The sequence below is a fragment of the Zonotrichia leucophrys genome, chromosome 11, assembly GCF_028769735.1.
Source record: "Zonotrichia leucophrys gambelii isolate GWCS_2022_RI chromosome 11, RI_Zleu_2.0, whole genome shotgun sequence".
In the NCBI taxonomy this organism is placed as follows: domain Eukaryota; kingdom Metazoa; phylum Chordata; class Aves; order Passeriformes; family Passerellidae; genus Zonotrichia; species Zonotrichia leucophrys.
Window position 1 is genome coordinate 4,113,153 of NC_088181.1, and position 14,191 is coordinate 4,127,343.

The 14,191-nt window shown below is 38.3% G+C and overlaps 1 protein-coding gene across 2 annotated transcripts in view; it reads right to left on the reverse strand.

Moving 5' to 3' along the window:
- The window catches only part of CDH13 (cadherin 13), a 447,425-nt gene that overhangs the window by 251,632 nt on the left and 181,602 nt on the right, over window positions 1–14,191 (reverse strand). For both annotated transcript variants that reach the window (XM_064722933.1, XM_064722932.1), the window contains exon 4: window positions 11,598–11,714. In XM_064722933.1, the coding sequence (XP_064579003.1) occupies window positions 11,598–11,714 (117 nt within the window). The remainder of the gene's footprint in view (window positions 1–11,597; window positions 11,715–14,191) is intronic.

Here is a 14,191-nt window from a genome sequence, read left to right on the forward strand (position 1 = left end):
GACAAACAAGGGATGTGCCAACCCAGCATCCCAGGGGGGACAGCAGCAAGGGCCAGAAGAAATAACTTTAATTCCATTTTAACTGAAGATTGCAAACACCATTGTGATGAAGGAAATGAGACACCTAAATTCACTGCAAATGTGGGCCTTGGTAACTTAAATCTTACTGCTTTCAGAAATAGCTTTTTGTTTCTACCATTGCCTACATTATTTAGAAATGCAGAATGACTTTTTAAATAATAAAGCAATATTTGAAGACAAATAATGAGTCAGACATCCCTCAGCCCTTCTCTCTGCTTTCCAGACACATTTGAATGATAGAAATTGTATTTAGAAGAACAAGAGCTTAACCTAGACATGGCTTGTGGAATGACAGAACTGCAAAGTAACTCTTTGTGCAGCCACCCTGAAATGTTCCTGCAGTGTGTTTTCTTTACAAAGAGCAGTACAAGTAATTCAAAAATGAACCAAAAATTACAGAGGAATGGTTGGGGGTCATTCCTGGTCACATCTGCCCCAGGCTCTCCCTGCAGTGGTGATCAATGTCATCCTGTGCCAGCACAACAGCAAGGACACCCTTTCCTTTTGGCCTCCACATCTTGTGACAATACACAGAATTTCACAGTGCTTGACAAAAATTATCAACCAGTCCTAACCTTCAGTACTGTTAAATCACTCTGCAGCACTCTAATCTTCCCATTCCTTGTCAGTCTCATGACTCATTTTGGATGATCTGCAAACTCTCTCACTGCAACGTCTCCTTTTCCAGATAATTTCTGTTGTGTTAAACACAAATCACTTTATAAATCCTTGAAATATCTATTGGCAAAACCTTCCCTATGGAAATCTGTTTCCACACCGATGTTTCAATCATTTTTAGCAGAAGGAAGCATTTTCTCTCAGTAGAGAAACCCAAGTAGGGTTTATTGATCAGATTTATCTACACCTTCATCTTCTCCACAGATCTCAATACGTTTAGGAAATATGAATTGCCTCAGAAAGATCCACGTTGACTGTTCACTTCATGATCTTCCAAAGTTTATCTGTTCCAGTGACTGCTGCATCTGGGCTTTGACTGCCTGGTGCAGGAGTGGGATTCAGTGGGCTGTAATTCCTAATGTTTCTCAAGGATTTTTAGGGAGCTTTTTAAAAAATAATGGGAAGGATGTGACCCCACATTCCAGAGAAGCCAAGGTGCAGCAGTAGCTATGTGCCACAGTCAGGAGTTAATTCTCAGTTTGAACTCCACAAACTTGCTCTTTCCTATTTGATAATATTTTTTTTCTCTTTTGCTCTGAATCCATTTCTTTTGACACTTCATTTTGAGATATTCCATCATATTCCTGTCCCTCCACTGAGAACATCTACAGTGTGGCACAGCCTTCCTTCTTTCTAAAATAATTGAAATATTTACTGGTAGTTTATAGTTTTCTCTTCCACTTTGACAGGAATTTCACTTTTGTGAGGGAGGTTGGGGATTTTGAAGAATCCTCTTAGAGTTTTTTGAACCTCCAATAGAAGTAAAACTGTCTGCATGAACTATTTGCCAGGTATTTGATTGTCACCCAGATCTATGAAACTCAAAATCTCCTGACTGTAAATTCATGACTGAAACAAATGGCAGGCCCTGTTCCTAAATTATGTGCAATGAGATAATTTCTCTCTCTTCAACATAATAATTTCTTTGAAAGCTACTGCAGGAGGGTCCCCATGGTTCATTACACAAGCAACAGGGAGTCCCTCCTTGAGAGAATCAAGGACAAAAAATGACAGCTGAGCTGTATTTTGCCTTTAGTCTTTGATTTAAAAAGCTGATGGGAAAATTTCTGTCTAATTCTAAAAATCTAATTAACTCTGGTTTCCAATAAGAATTTTAGAAAGTAGTTGTTTTGAAAAGCCTGTGAAGAAGGATTTTTTTTTTTTTTAATTTTTTTTCTTGGCTCTGCTGCACTGGCCTGGGTTGTACCTGTCTCCATCTCCATAAATTACAAGCACCTCTGCATACACATGAGTTATCATCAGGGAACATGTGCTTCATTTGTTCCCAGAATTAAAAGGCTGTTCAGGATGGGAGTTTTCAAGATGAAAAATGTGGTCAAAGCTTGTTTTCTAGTACATGAGAAAAGGAGCTGCTGGGTGCAAACAGCAGCAGCACGTCCTGAACCACATCTGTACCTCCTTGGATAAAGAGTTTGGAACCACCAATCTTTGTGGAATCTTGGGGGAATAAATACCACCAATTTTCTGTTATTTACAAAATAACTTTCTAGTACTTACAAGGAACATCCTTCATCAGTCATGCCCAAAAGGAAACAATATGAAGTTTATATGATTTCTCATTAAGAGATAATTACACTTTTTTTTCCAAAGCATTATTGTATCATTATTGAGTTGATGCTTTTTTAAAGAAAAAAACATATGATTTATTAACAATTAGGATTCTCATAAGAAAATTACTTAATGCAGTAATGATAGTATAGGAGTTTGAAAAAATAAGCCATGCATAATAAATTCTATTAATTCAAGTTAATTTTTGTTTTCCAGTGACCCTTAGCAAATTCAGGCTTGCCCAACAGCACAGTGATACTGGAGGAAGTTGATTCCTTATGTTTCCCTATTTACACATTTAAAAGGTGCTCTGCATAGCCCATTTTGCTGTATGAAATTCATACAGATCCTTGCAGCTTTGCTTTTACACAATTAGCAATTTGCCCACTGCAGCCTTTGCCCTTTCCATGAGTCTGATTTAACCATAATTCCAACCCTACAAGAGCTTCTTCAGGAACATTCAACGGCTTCTTTGTCAAGTAGAAAAGGATCTGTTGAGGAAAGGCTGTTTTACTAACCATCTGATTTCTTAGTCTAATCTCCTGAAAAAGACAACATTTGACTGATCCAACTGGTCTTTTAGCTAGTTTTGACCAAATTTGATTAAAAAACATCCAACATTCAAAGTTCCTAGAAGTTCCACAAAAAATTGGAGCAATGCAGAGTGAAAAGACCTTTTGGCACTGGCAGAGACAGAAAGGAAGGAAGAATTTCCATTTTTCACATGTATATTCATTGCCTGATCAGGTCAGCTGCAGGATTTGCTCCCTCTTATCCCAGTTTGAAATATCAGGAGGCAGAAAATAACCCCAGTGGTGCTGAGGGGATTATTTAGGTTCATTGTGCAAAAAGTGCTACCATTGATAAGAGCACCTAGGTGTGTTGCAGGGAATTTTTATTTATTGGAAACCAACTTTCACCACTTCTATTATCATAAAATACTTGTAATATAATGTAAATCAGGCTTGAACATGAATTCTATTAAATTAATATAGCCCCTGAATTCAAGTTGTAGCCAAGCTCAGCTACATCTACACTGCTTTTTTTCAATTCTAATAAGTAAAAAATATATTAAGACACATGTTATTGGATTATAGGGATCACTACTACTTTCAATTTCTGGACTTTATTGTTGAACAGATTCCTATTATCAAATCCATTCTCAAGCTCAATTGAAAATGTAAGCTTAATAGTTTTGTCCATGCTTTGTAGAAATGAAAACCTTCTGAAGCTGTTTGAACCTTGATGAAAATCCTATTTTCCAAGTGCACTTTAAAAATTTTCCCAAAAAACACATTGAATAAAGCGTTTTTAACTTGATATGTACATGATCAGCTTAACCCACACTTCCTCCAAGGGTCCTTTTTTCCCTCTGCAATCTCCCAGGAGGGTTGGCTTTATCAAAATTCCTTTCCCACTTTGATGGGAGAATTTCTGTCAGCTTCAGCATGCTCAGGGTCAGGCAGGGTACAGGAAAGTGAAATGTTTTAGTGTGTGCTCACAAGGCTCCATGGCACTGCTGAGGGATGAGCTCAAGCTCACAAAGACTCGGCTTAAACTGCAGCTCAAGTTAAATATTACTAAAATAACACCCTGGCAAAACTGTGCAAATGTTTTAACAGTCACTTCAACTCTTAAACAGAATGTGTATAAATATTTATGCCGTGTTTTCCACCTGTTCTTCAGGAACATGAGGCAGATGGAAACATGGCAGGGAAATAAAGTGTGGAAGAGCAGCAGTGCAAGGGACATTTTTGGATGGAAAAGCAGAATTTCCAATGACAGTGAGAAGAACTCACAGCAGCAATTTATAGATTAAAATGGGAGGAAAACACCTACAAAGTCAAGAGCACTGACCAAAAAGGGAGTTGATGGAAATCTGGATATGCTGTACAAGCCTGTAGTCATTTATTGCTGTGCACCTCTGAAATGTGTGTGTGCACTTTATATATATATTTTTTTTAAATATATATAAATACATCATGGAGGGTCTGAATCCTGTGTTTAAACCCCAAATATGTACATTCCAATAATCACCATGACTTCATAAACAGCCTCAGAAAAATTAAGGAACATCATGGCCAAACCAAAAATCCACATTCTTGCTAAGTTAAACACAGAACTTTGGAAAGCAGGTTAATCCCAAAAATTACAGTTCTCTGAATTCTTCATTTGCCTTTGTTTAAGCAAAGTTTCAATGGAAGAAAGTGATTTTTCTCTTTGTGAGTCATTCTAGAGAAAGTAGTGTGGCCAAACTGAATTCTTCTTTTCCAAACACAAGCAAAAGGAAATTGCTTAATATGTGGGATTTTTGTAATTGAAAGTTTTAGGTCAACAGTGGAACACTGATTAAAATTAAATAATTTACATTTTTATATATTTGACCAGGAAGAAAAATAGGTCAATAGAGAAGAATGACATTAACTTCAAAATTAGGAATTGCAGAAACCTTTTCCAGCCTCAACTTTCCATGATTCTGCCCTGTAGACCATACCTCACTTACTCCATTTCTGAATTCAGCCAACAGGGTTGCACAGTAAATGATAAAGATGATAAACCAGAAAGGTTAAAAAAATGTGCCTTTAGAGGGCAGCTGGAAAAGAGCACCAGATGTTTTGGAAATGAGAAGGGAAAATATTTCCTGAATTAAAACACAGCTGTCATTATGGATAATAGCATCATACTCCTTTATTCACCCTATTGATCTGTTGCTGTACATCACCCTAAAATGTAAGGGGAAAAAAAAAACCAGGAATCATCCATGTATGATAAAAGCAAGGGCAAAACACAAAAAGGTTAAAATTCTCTTCAATTAACCACTGAAGAGAATCAGCATTTAGGGAGAAGGAAGAAAATTACTGTTGTTCCCTGAGTGACAGCCATTTACTCCACCTTACAGATGAGCCATATATAATACATATAATTTTTCCTTCTGGAAATGCTCTGCCAACCATCTTTACTTAATTCCATTTTAACAAGCCACAGCTGGTAATATCAAATTTGTCGCCAGACCAGGCTGCAAAATGCCTTTATTAAAGTCTTTCATTAATGAAAGCACCAAGGTTGACAGTATGACAGTATCTAGTTTGTAAATTGGCAGGGATAAGTTAATTTTGTTCCTCAAATGTCATTCATTTGGATATTGCTTTATATTGTATTATAAACTTGCTAACAATTGACTGTATAACAAGAAACCAGAGGAATTATTTGGAAGGGAACAGGAAAACAATCATGTTTGAAGCAGTATGAATCAGTTCACAGCTATCAAATAAATATCTTAATTGATTTAAAGGAAGCTCTGTGGTTGTGTTGTCTCCCCTGACTTTGATATTATGCAGTTTTTATGTTTTTGCTGGTAGCATATTAACACATCACTAAATAAAGCTGGGTAAGTCTGTTGCAACTCTCATCCCACTTAAGATAAAGTGTTACTCTGAATAGATTTGTAGGAAGAAACTTTATAAATTAAAGGGATTAAGCAAACAGAAATCCTGAATCCAAATATCCTGTTTTACCAATTTAAGATTACAGAACTAGGCTCTGCATCTTGTTAAATTTAAAATTTGGCCCTAATAAGAATGCAGAGGCCCAGGTTTTGCTCAAAACTGTACATTCAATAAGAAAATAGATTCTAGAAACTGGACAGATTGAGTGGGTATTCCAAACAACTGAACTCAAACAAGACAGAAAGTCAAGGTGGAAAAAAACAACTTCTCATCGGTCAGCTCAGGATACAGGATCATTTTGGAAGACTTTAAAGATGAAAGTTAACAAAAAAATCAGTCTGGTTCCATGAAAACCACAGAGAATGGGGTTAGGGAATGATAATTATCATTCTCCATCCCTATTCATTAGATGAAATAGCTGTTATGTCTGAAAATAATCCAAACATTTTAAACTTGAGCCTACAATTAAGTTACTCTGCCAATGACAAATGACTTTCCAGGGTTTTATTTCATCTTAGTTACTTTCCATAGGCAATTTACTGGCAGGGACAGACTTTTTTCTCACCTCTACCTTAATTCGCAGCACAGTTTAAAATTATCAACATCTGAAATCAAAGTTAACACAAGCAGTGTGGCAGTTAAACTGCAGCATACTTTGCTGAACAGCTTTAGAGCAGAAAATCTCTTCTGTTTGCTGCCTTCCTTCAGGTCATTAACATGATTTATTATGAAGCAGGAAATTAGGTACTGGATATATCAATATTGTTCAGAAAATTCGATTCCATCATTGCCATATAACTGCTTTATCTCCAACAATCTTGTAACCATAGTAACTAGATTAGAAAGTATTCCCCAAATGTTTTAAAATTCTTTTATTCTTATTAGCAACATCAAACATTGAAGAAATTATGGTAAATTATTGTTTTCCAGTTTTCCAAGGCATTTGCAACTTGTGTGATTCTTCTGAAAGTCTTAAGTAAACAGGTGTATTTTAGCAAATTTTTCCAATAAAATTCTATTAGCTGAAAGAAAACAAATGTGTTCTGTTGGAATTGTTTATGTGAATGTCAGTATTCTTTAAAAAGGGAGGGCTGAAGAGACACCTCTCAGACAAAGAGACAAATTTGAAGTGCTGTTTTCACTTAATAGTTTGTTAGGACATCAAATACATATCCTTTAATGAGAATTAATGTGCTGTAGCTTAATAATTCATGGACATGCAATGAAAGCCCTTTCATTTAATGGAGTGCTGCTCTTTTCATTGCTTCCGCTGCTGAGGTAGGTTGGTGTTTTTCCCTGAAGGTCAGGAGTGTGCCATTCCTCCATGAATTTAATCAGATGTTAAACCCTGACACCTCCAACCATCCAGGCCCAGCTCAGCAGGGTTTTACACATTTTCAGGAACACCAGAGTAGCAGGAAAACTGGAGGTGTCTGTTCTGTCAGGATCAGAAGCAGCTGTGTTATGCAACTGTGATCACATATTTATCAAATATTGTCTTCCCTCCTCAGTGTTGCTGGTGGAAATTAATTCCTCTTCTCTGGGTACCAGAAACTTTTCTTTTAATCTTATGCCAAAATTTATATCCATTAGTTATTACACCAGTGTATTCCTTTCACTTAAATCATCTGGATTTACAGAAAATGCTTGTGCTAGGCAGAGCAAATTGAGCTCATATATATTTCTGCCCAGTCTTACCATACCTGGACTATAACTTGATTTTTTCTCTAAACCCAATCTTTGTTTCTTGATGGATTTCAAAGAGCTTTATTTATTGCCTAAGTGCTATTCATAAATAACACCCTTTTCCACTTGTTCACTTTTCTGCCTTGCTTGCTTCTTTTTTCTATATCCTCATCTGTGGATATGCCTTTCCCACATGGAATTGTAGACATATTTTAGAAGAATGCTCTCCTTTTATGCCATCAGACTTGTTCAAGGAATCAGAATTCCTTGTGTCTTTGTAATTCCATCTCCTCTCTGACAAAGTTCCCCACCCACTCCTTCAGCAGTCACCAAAATATTTTTGTCTTCTGGACAAGCCAAAATTCTTGCTGATGACCATTTCCTGTTTTCTGACCATGCTCTGGCACAGCACAACCATTGCATTTGATGTGGTGATGATTTGAAAACAAACAATGGGATATTAAAAAATTAATCCTTAAAAATCCAGTAAACGTTTCCTGTAGACCCCATGCCTAGTTCCATTATGAGAAATACATTCTTTTTCTTCCACATCATTTTTAGTAACTGAAACAAAGATTCAGGTCAATACTTGGGATTCAGACCTTTCCCAGCTGAAAGCAGCTGATGAGCAGTCACGCAGATCCCTCTCGTGGTGTTGGAAAGGGTTTGGGGTTTCTGTAAATCATTCTCTTCTCTCTGAGCACACACCATTATCTTCCAGGTTTGGACACCCATCCTTGCCAGGTCCTTTCCTCCTCCACTTCTCTTTAGACTCCCTCTCTTTTTCTGCTTAATTTTCCAGTGGTACCAAAAAACTTCTTAATTTAGCTTTTGTTCAGTGCTCCTCTATTATGTCTTCCTCTAAGCTACAAACCTTCTCTCTGGATTCTCTTCCCAGGCTGAGAGATCATGATCATCTCTTTTGACACTTCAATTTTTTGCCTGAAGTTTGACATTTTTTTACAGCTGCTTTCTTAGTCCATGGCAATTCTCTTCTGTGAAGCATGCAATTTATGGTATATAAATAGTATAGCCACTCAAAAATACCAGCTTGCAGCAGTTTTTCACATCCAGTTTTCTTCAGCTTCCTCCTTTCTTCAAGTGTTTTTCTACTGCTGCTTTAACAGGCAAGATGCATTTGCTCTTTGCCTTAAATTCACATTTCAGAAGAGGAAAAAAAAACATTTCCTCATAGATCTTAAAAATTTTTATCCTGTTTGCAAGCCTGGACCACTTCTAGTCTTGAGATTTTGTTGGGGTCAGTCCTGTCATGCAAGTGCAGCTAACAGCCAGATCAGGGGCAGGAAATATAGAAAGTTTCCGATCTAAAATACCTGATCCAACCCCATACCCTTTCCAAAAGAAAAAATAGACAAATAACAACAAAAAAAAATTCTTAGGGGAAAAAAAAATAAAGTTTTGGGTTTGATTTATTCAATAATTTCCTGCAAAGACTCCTGTGTACCTCTCTCTGTGTTCTGCCCTTCACTGAGCATAAAATGTCCTGCCAATTTTCACCAGGCCACTCGGCTTCCAGATTTTACCTGCCAAAAATTGCAATATTCATTCTTATGCAGGACATCTCCTTTAAACTGAAGAATAGAATCCTTGATTCACCATTTGTCCATCCGTAACATGAAGAGCAAATCCTCTGAGCCTGGATAAACAGTCTCACTTTGCAGGTGTCCTTCTCTTCTGAAGTGTGGAAAAAGAGCTGGGACTTGTTGAGCATCTCCATAATTCCCTTTATGCTCCTTGGGGTCAGCATTAGTGAGGATTAAACTTCAAAAAGCACCATCCTCAGCTGAAGTGTGTCATTGTTTGCACATGCACAGAACCACCACTCTAAATTAGTCTTAGAAAACATTTCCATGGTGTAGTGGAGAATAACCTGCCAGTGGAAGTACAAAATAATCCTGCATCCCACTGCTTTGGATTTCATTTGACTTCATGTGGACAAATAAACCAGAAAAGCAGCATATGGAGAGAGACTAAAAATTGAATATCATATCCCAGTGCTCTATCAGCAAGAGCTAAACAAAACACATCAATAACAGTCAAGAGTTGTAGCCTGGGCCATCTGGTCACAAAGGTTGTATTAAAATGTTTTAATCTCAGGGTTCTCCCTCGGGCACAAAGGCACAATATGTAAAACCTTAAATCCTGCTTAAAGGTGAGATTTCTCCACCTACAAGCACAGCAGGCCTAGGATAGTTATTTAATTAAGAGCTACCCTAGTGAAGGGTGTGGAAATGGCAAGGCAATAATCCAATTCCTGAGTGGGGATGCTGGAAAGCCAGGAACAGCACAGAGAACAGGCTTGACACATGTACCTCCTTGTTAACCTAAATACTAATTGAATTTTTTCTAATTAATTTGAACAAAACTCTATTTTCACTTGTCCAGTGCAGTATCCCCTTCCTGATATACATATATCAAAATTCATGAAGAAAATCCTCTAAAATTCCTATTTTTTTCCTTTATGATGTGTTTCCTAACTGTGAAATAAAACTCAATTAATTGTCCTCCCCCTGCTCTCCTCTTTCCACACATCTGCCCAGCTCCCCACTAAGTGCTAATCAGCATTTCACCTGTTGGCTGCTGCAATCACTTCCAAACAACCTTGTGCAATTCCAGCCAGCACAGCATGGGGTGGAGAGCAAGAGGAAATCAGAACAAATTAATAAACCACATTGGTAATTTGCTAAAGCAGGGGAAAGTAAGGGAAAGTAAGAAAGAAAGGGAAAATAACACACTGGAAACCTGACTTCCATGTGAACACCCAGACAGGATCACATGGTGGCACCACACAGAACAAGTCAGAAATCTGAAATTATCATTGCCATCCATTCCATGCAGTCAGGAAAGCTTCACATTCCTTCTCATTTTTGAAACTCTGTTATGACATGCAAATTACTCATTCTCTGGATGTTTTGCCTCTTCCCCAAAACACCATAGAAACCACGCAAATCTGCAATGTCCTTCTGCAGGGATCTCAGCAGAGCAAAGGTGGCAAAGGGTTTTTTCATGAGGTTCAGGAAAAACCAACACCCAGCAGGAGCTGTGATCCATCAGTCCATGTGGCTTCTGAAGGTGAGCCCCAAAATATTTTGGAAGAGGGAATAAACACGTTCCTCACACTTCACAGAAGTGAGCAACTAAGTGAATTTTTAAAAATTCATGAAGCTATGGAAAGTTGATGATAAATATCTAAATTTAAGGGAAGGATGAACAGCTTTTTCTCCAACTTGTGCAGGATCTGACACAGGTACAGGAACCAGAACTCTGAGTTGCTACAGACATTCATTGTGGTTACCAGGACCTCACAGCCTGTCATGTGAAGATCTGTGACAAGTCAAAAAGACCTGAAATAGCTGCTTTTCTTTTCTGCATTGATTTTGACTGAATTTCTCCTCTACAATCAGTAGGTCTGAGAGTCCAAACCTTTTTATTTATGCTTTGTTTAGCATTCAGTTGCAAATTACCACAGTTGACCTAGAATATGTTATTCCATTCTCTTAAATACCTCTAAAACTTCTGTCTCCCCTGACACATGCATAATCTCTCTTTCTGTTTGCAATATACTCCAGCCAAATTAATCATCTGCATACCTAAATTGGAGCTATGCTGAAGAAAAAAAAAAAAAGATTGTAAAAATTATAACATCTCCAAGTATTTCAAGATGTTGATCATTTGCAATTCCTATAGTTTAAATATTAGTTGAGGACAGGTTTCTCAGGGCCTTTGAAAAGCAGCCTGCCAGATGCTCTCACATTTCATTTTTTTTTGCATCCTCTAAGGCACTTGTGATGCCCAAGAAGCACTTCAGGAACAGGGACAAATCAGGATGACAAAATGCCAGGAAAAAATTGCAGCACAAACAGGGCCTGGTTTGTCTCCTTGTGCCTGAGGAGCCCAGAACTCCCATCTTAAACTCCCCAAAAGAAATTCTTAATGAAGGAACTTCTACAGAGAGACTGCCTGAGATCCAAATATTCAGTGTTCACAAGTAGAAGGGGTGGAAGAGGGTAGGAAGAAATCTGGAATATTTCTACCAATTTGATGGGCACTGCAAAACTAGAAGAATAATAGATCAATTACTTAATATCAACATTTGATTGCATTTTGTTGACTTACCTTGCCAACTAATCTGGGGAATGGAGGTCTTTGATTTTCCGGAATTAGTATTGGAGTTGCCAAAATAGCCCTTTTTTGTCTTGGAATTCCAAGGCTGCCTTCTAGTTTTAAGATTTCCTGAAAAAGAAAAAGACCAATGATTAAAAAATCCAGATATTCAGTTGTTATTCCCTTTCCCGGCACCTTTAGGCAAAATTCCCATGAACCACCAGATTCTAAGTTTAGTATTGTATATTTTCCAGCAATTAGTGATAACATATCAAAGCATGCATTTCATCTTTCAGGTTACTGCACTTTTTCAGTGGCAGTAGACAGCCCATATTGATTTTGTACTCATGAAAACAAGTTATAAACCTAAGGTGTGTCTACAATCCTAAACTGATAGCTGATTATATCATAAACCTTTAGCAAGGACTGATTTACCTCAAATACTTGTGCAAGACCAGTAAAAAGCCACATTTCAAATGATTCTAGAGAATTTTCTCTAAAGACATATATGATGATATATCAGAAGACATAGATGAGGACAGGCACCATCTACACTCAGTCACTTCTCAGCCCAGGCTTTCAATCAAACAGAACAAAGTGAATTTGCAAACACAGTCCACAGGAAATGACCACTCAATAAACACCAAAAGCTTATAACTTCAAATCAGACACCAAAGCCCAGGTGTAACTTCAAATGTGAGCTCGTAAGTTGCTGGTGTTGGATATTTTGCTGTGTTGGGGTTTGTTTCCTCTTAGAGAAAGATTCATGCTATACTCTGAGAAAGAATGAAAATAAAAGTTGTATTTACACAGGACTCCTTTTTCTCTGTATTTTCTGAAGCCTTTCTTTCTGTCTGAGCTTCAGGCAGTTCAGCACATTATGAGCTACAGTGAACTCTCCACAGCGGCCTCTGGCCCCTGGAAAACCCTGCCCAGCACACCTTTGCTTTCTCTTCCCTTCTGTCTCTGATCTGCTCCGCGCTCTCCCTGCAGGAGCTGCAGCTTCCCAGAGACCACTCTCCTTCCTCTGCTTCCTCCCACAGCCTCTAAAACTCTCCTCTCCAACACACTTACTGCCAGGGTCAGAAAAAGCCTCTCCCCATCTCCCAAAGCTCTCTCTTGATCCTTTTTTGGAAGAGAAAAAAAAACAACAACAACAACAACAACAACAACAAAAAAACTCACAAAGCAAACACCCACAAACAAATGAAACAAAACAACCAAAACCTAACAACAAAAAAGTGCAGATTTGTAGTGTACTAGGAACTGTGGAACTGAAAAATATTTCAATCACTTCTTTTCATTTGGGTTGCCATGGCAGTTTTATTAAAAAATCACTGTTTGAATTAAATGTCTCATTCCAGTAAGGCAGTTATATCCTACAGATAACAATTTGCTCTCTTAGTGCACAAACTCCAAACCCCAAAGTTTTCAGCCAGTTCTGGAATCCATGTTGTTATTTTAACAACTGATTCTTCATTACACAATGAAATCTCCATCCCTAGGCTGTGTTTTTATAAAATGTCAAAGCTGAATGAGTTTTTTTGGTGGCACAATCTGGATCCATCAGCCAAGCTCTCCACAGCTGCTCCTGCCTCCATCTGTGACAACTCCTCCCATCCAACAGGCCTCTCACCACAACTCTGCTCTGCCTCTGCTGGCTTTAGCATCATTTCTCAAATTTGACAACAAACAGGAGCAAGGGAAACTCAAGTTTTCACCAGTTTGCTTTAGTCATGGTAAAGTCAAAGAGCAGTGGGAACCACACAGAGAATCCCTTCTCACAATGCTGCCAATTTTCATAACATTTTGAGGCTCCCCCTGTGGAGTTCCCAGCTCTCCCAAAGGCTTTGCCATTTCTCTCTAATCTTTCAGTCTGAAGGCCACTCAGGTCCCTGCTTTTGTCTTTCAACTCCTCTCCCAAGAGTTTTCCTTAATAAAAATTCATGAGAAAGTTCAAGATGGAAACAGTTGAAGTGTCAAATGACAAGAGCTGAATCCTGTCCAAGGGCAAATGCACAGAGCAGTAAAGCTTTCAAAACCCCACTGTGAACACAGAGGGGCTGGCACGTGCCTGGGATGATGCTGAGGAGCAGGAGTGACTCCCACGATGGCCACAAGGAAACCCCAGATCTTCAGCTCAGCAGCAGCAGCGTTTATCTGATCACACCTTTCAGGCCTGCTCTGCTCTTGTGGTTTCCTTCAGCTCAGGGAGATGGAGGGATTTGAACAAGACAAACCTGAATGTCTTGCTCGTTTGCAGACACCTGGGAGTCTTTGCATATGAACAAGATATTCAGATTTGCTTATCTTTGTGTCATGGAAAGGTTTGGGTTGAAAGGGACCTTTAAAAGCCATCTGGTCCTACCTGCAGTAAGCAGGGACATCTTCCACCAGATCACTTTTCTCACAGTCCCGTCCAACAAGACTTTGAATATGTCACAATCCTTTCTGTGACAGTTTGAGTAGGAAAAGCAATTTCCAGATTGTTCAACATCTAGGGCTCACAATTTTGGTAACCATAGGCCCATAAACAGTTAGCTCATCACTTTCCCATGACAAGTTATCCTTACACTTCCCAAAGGTTCTCAAATGGAAGAAAAACT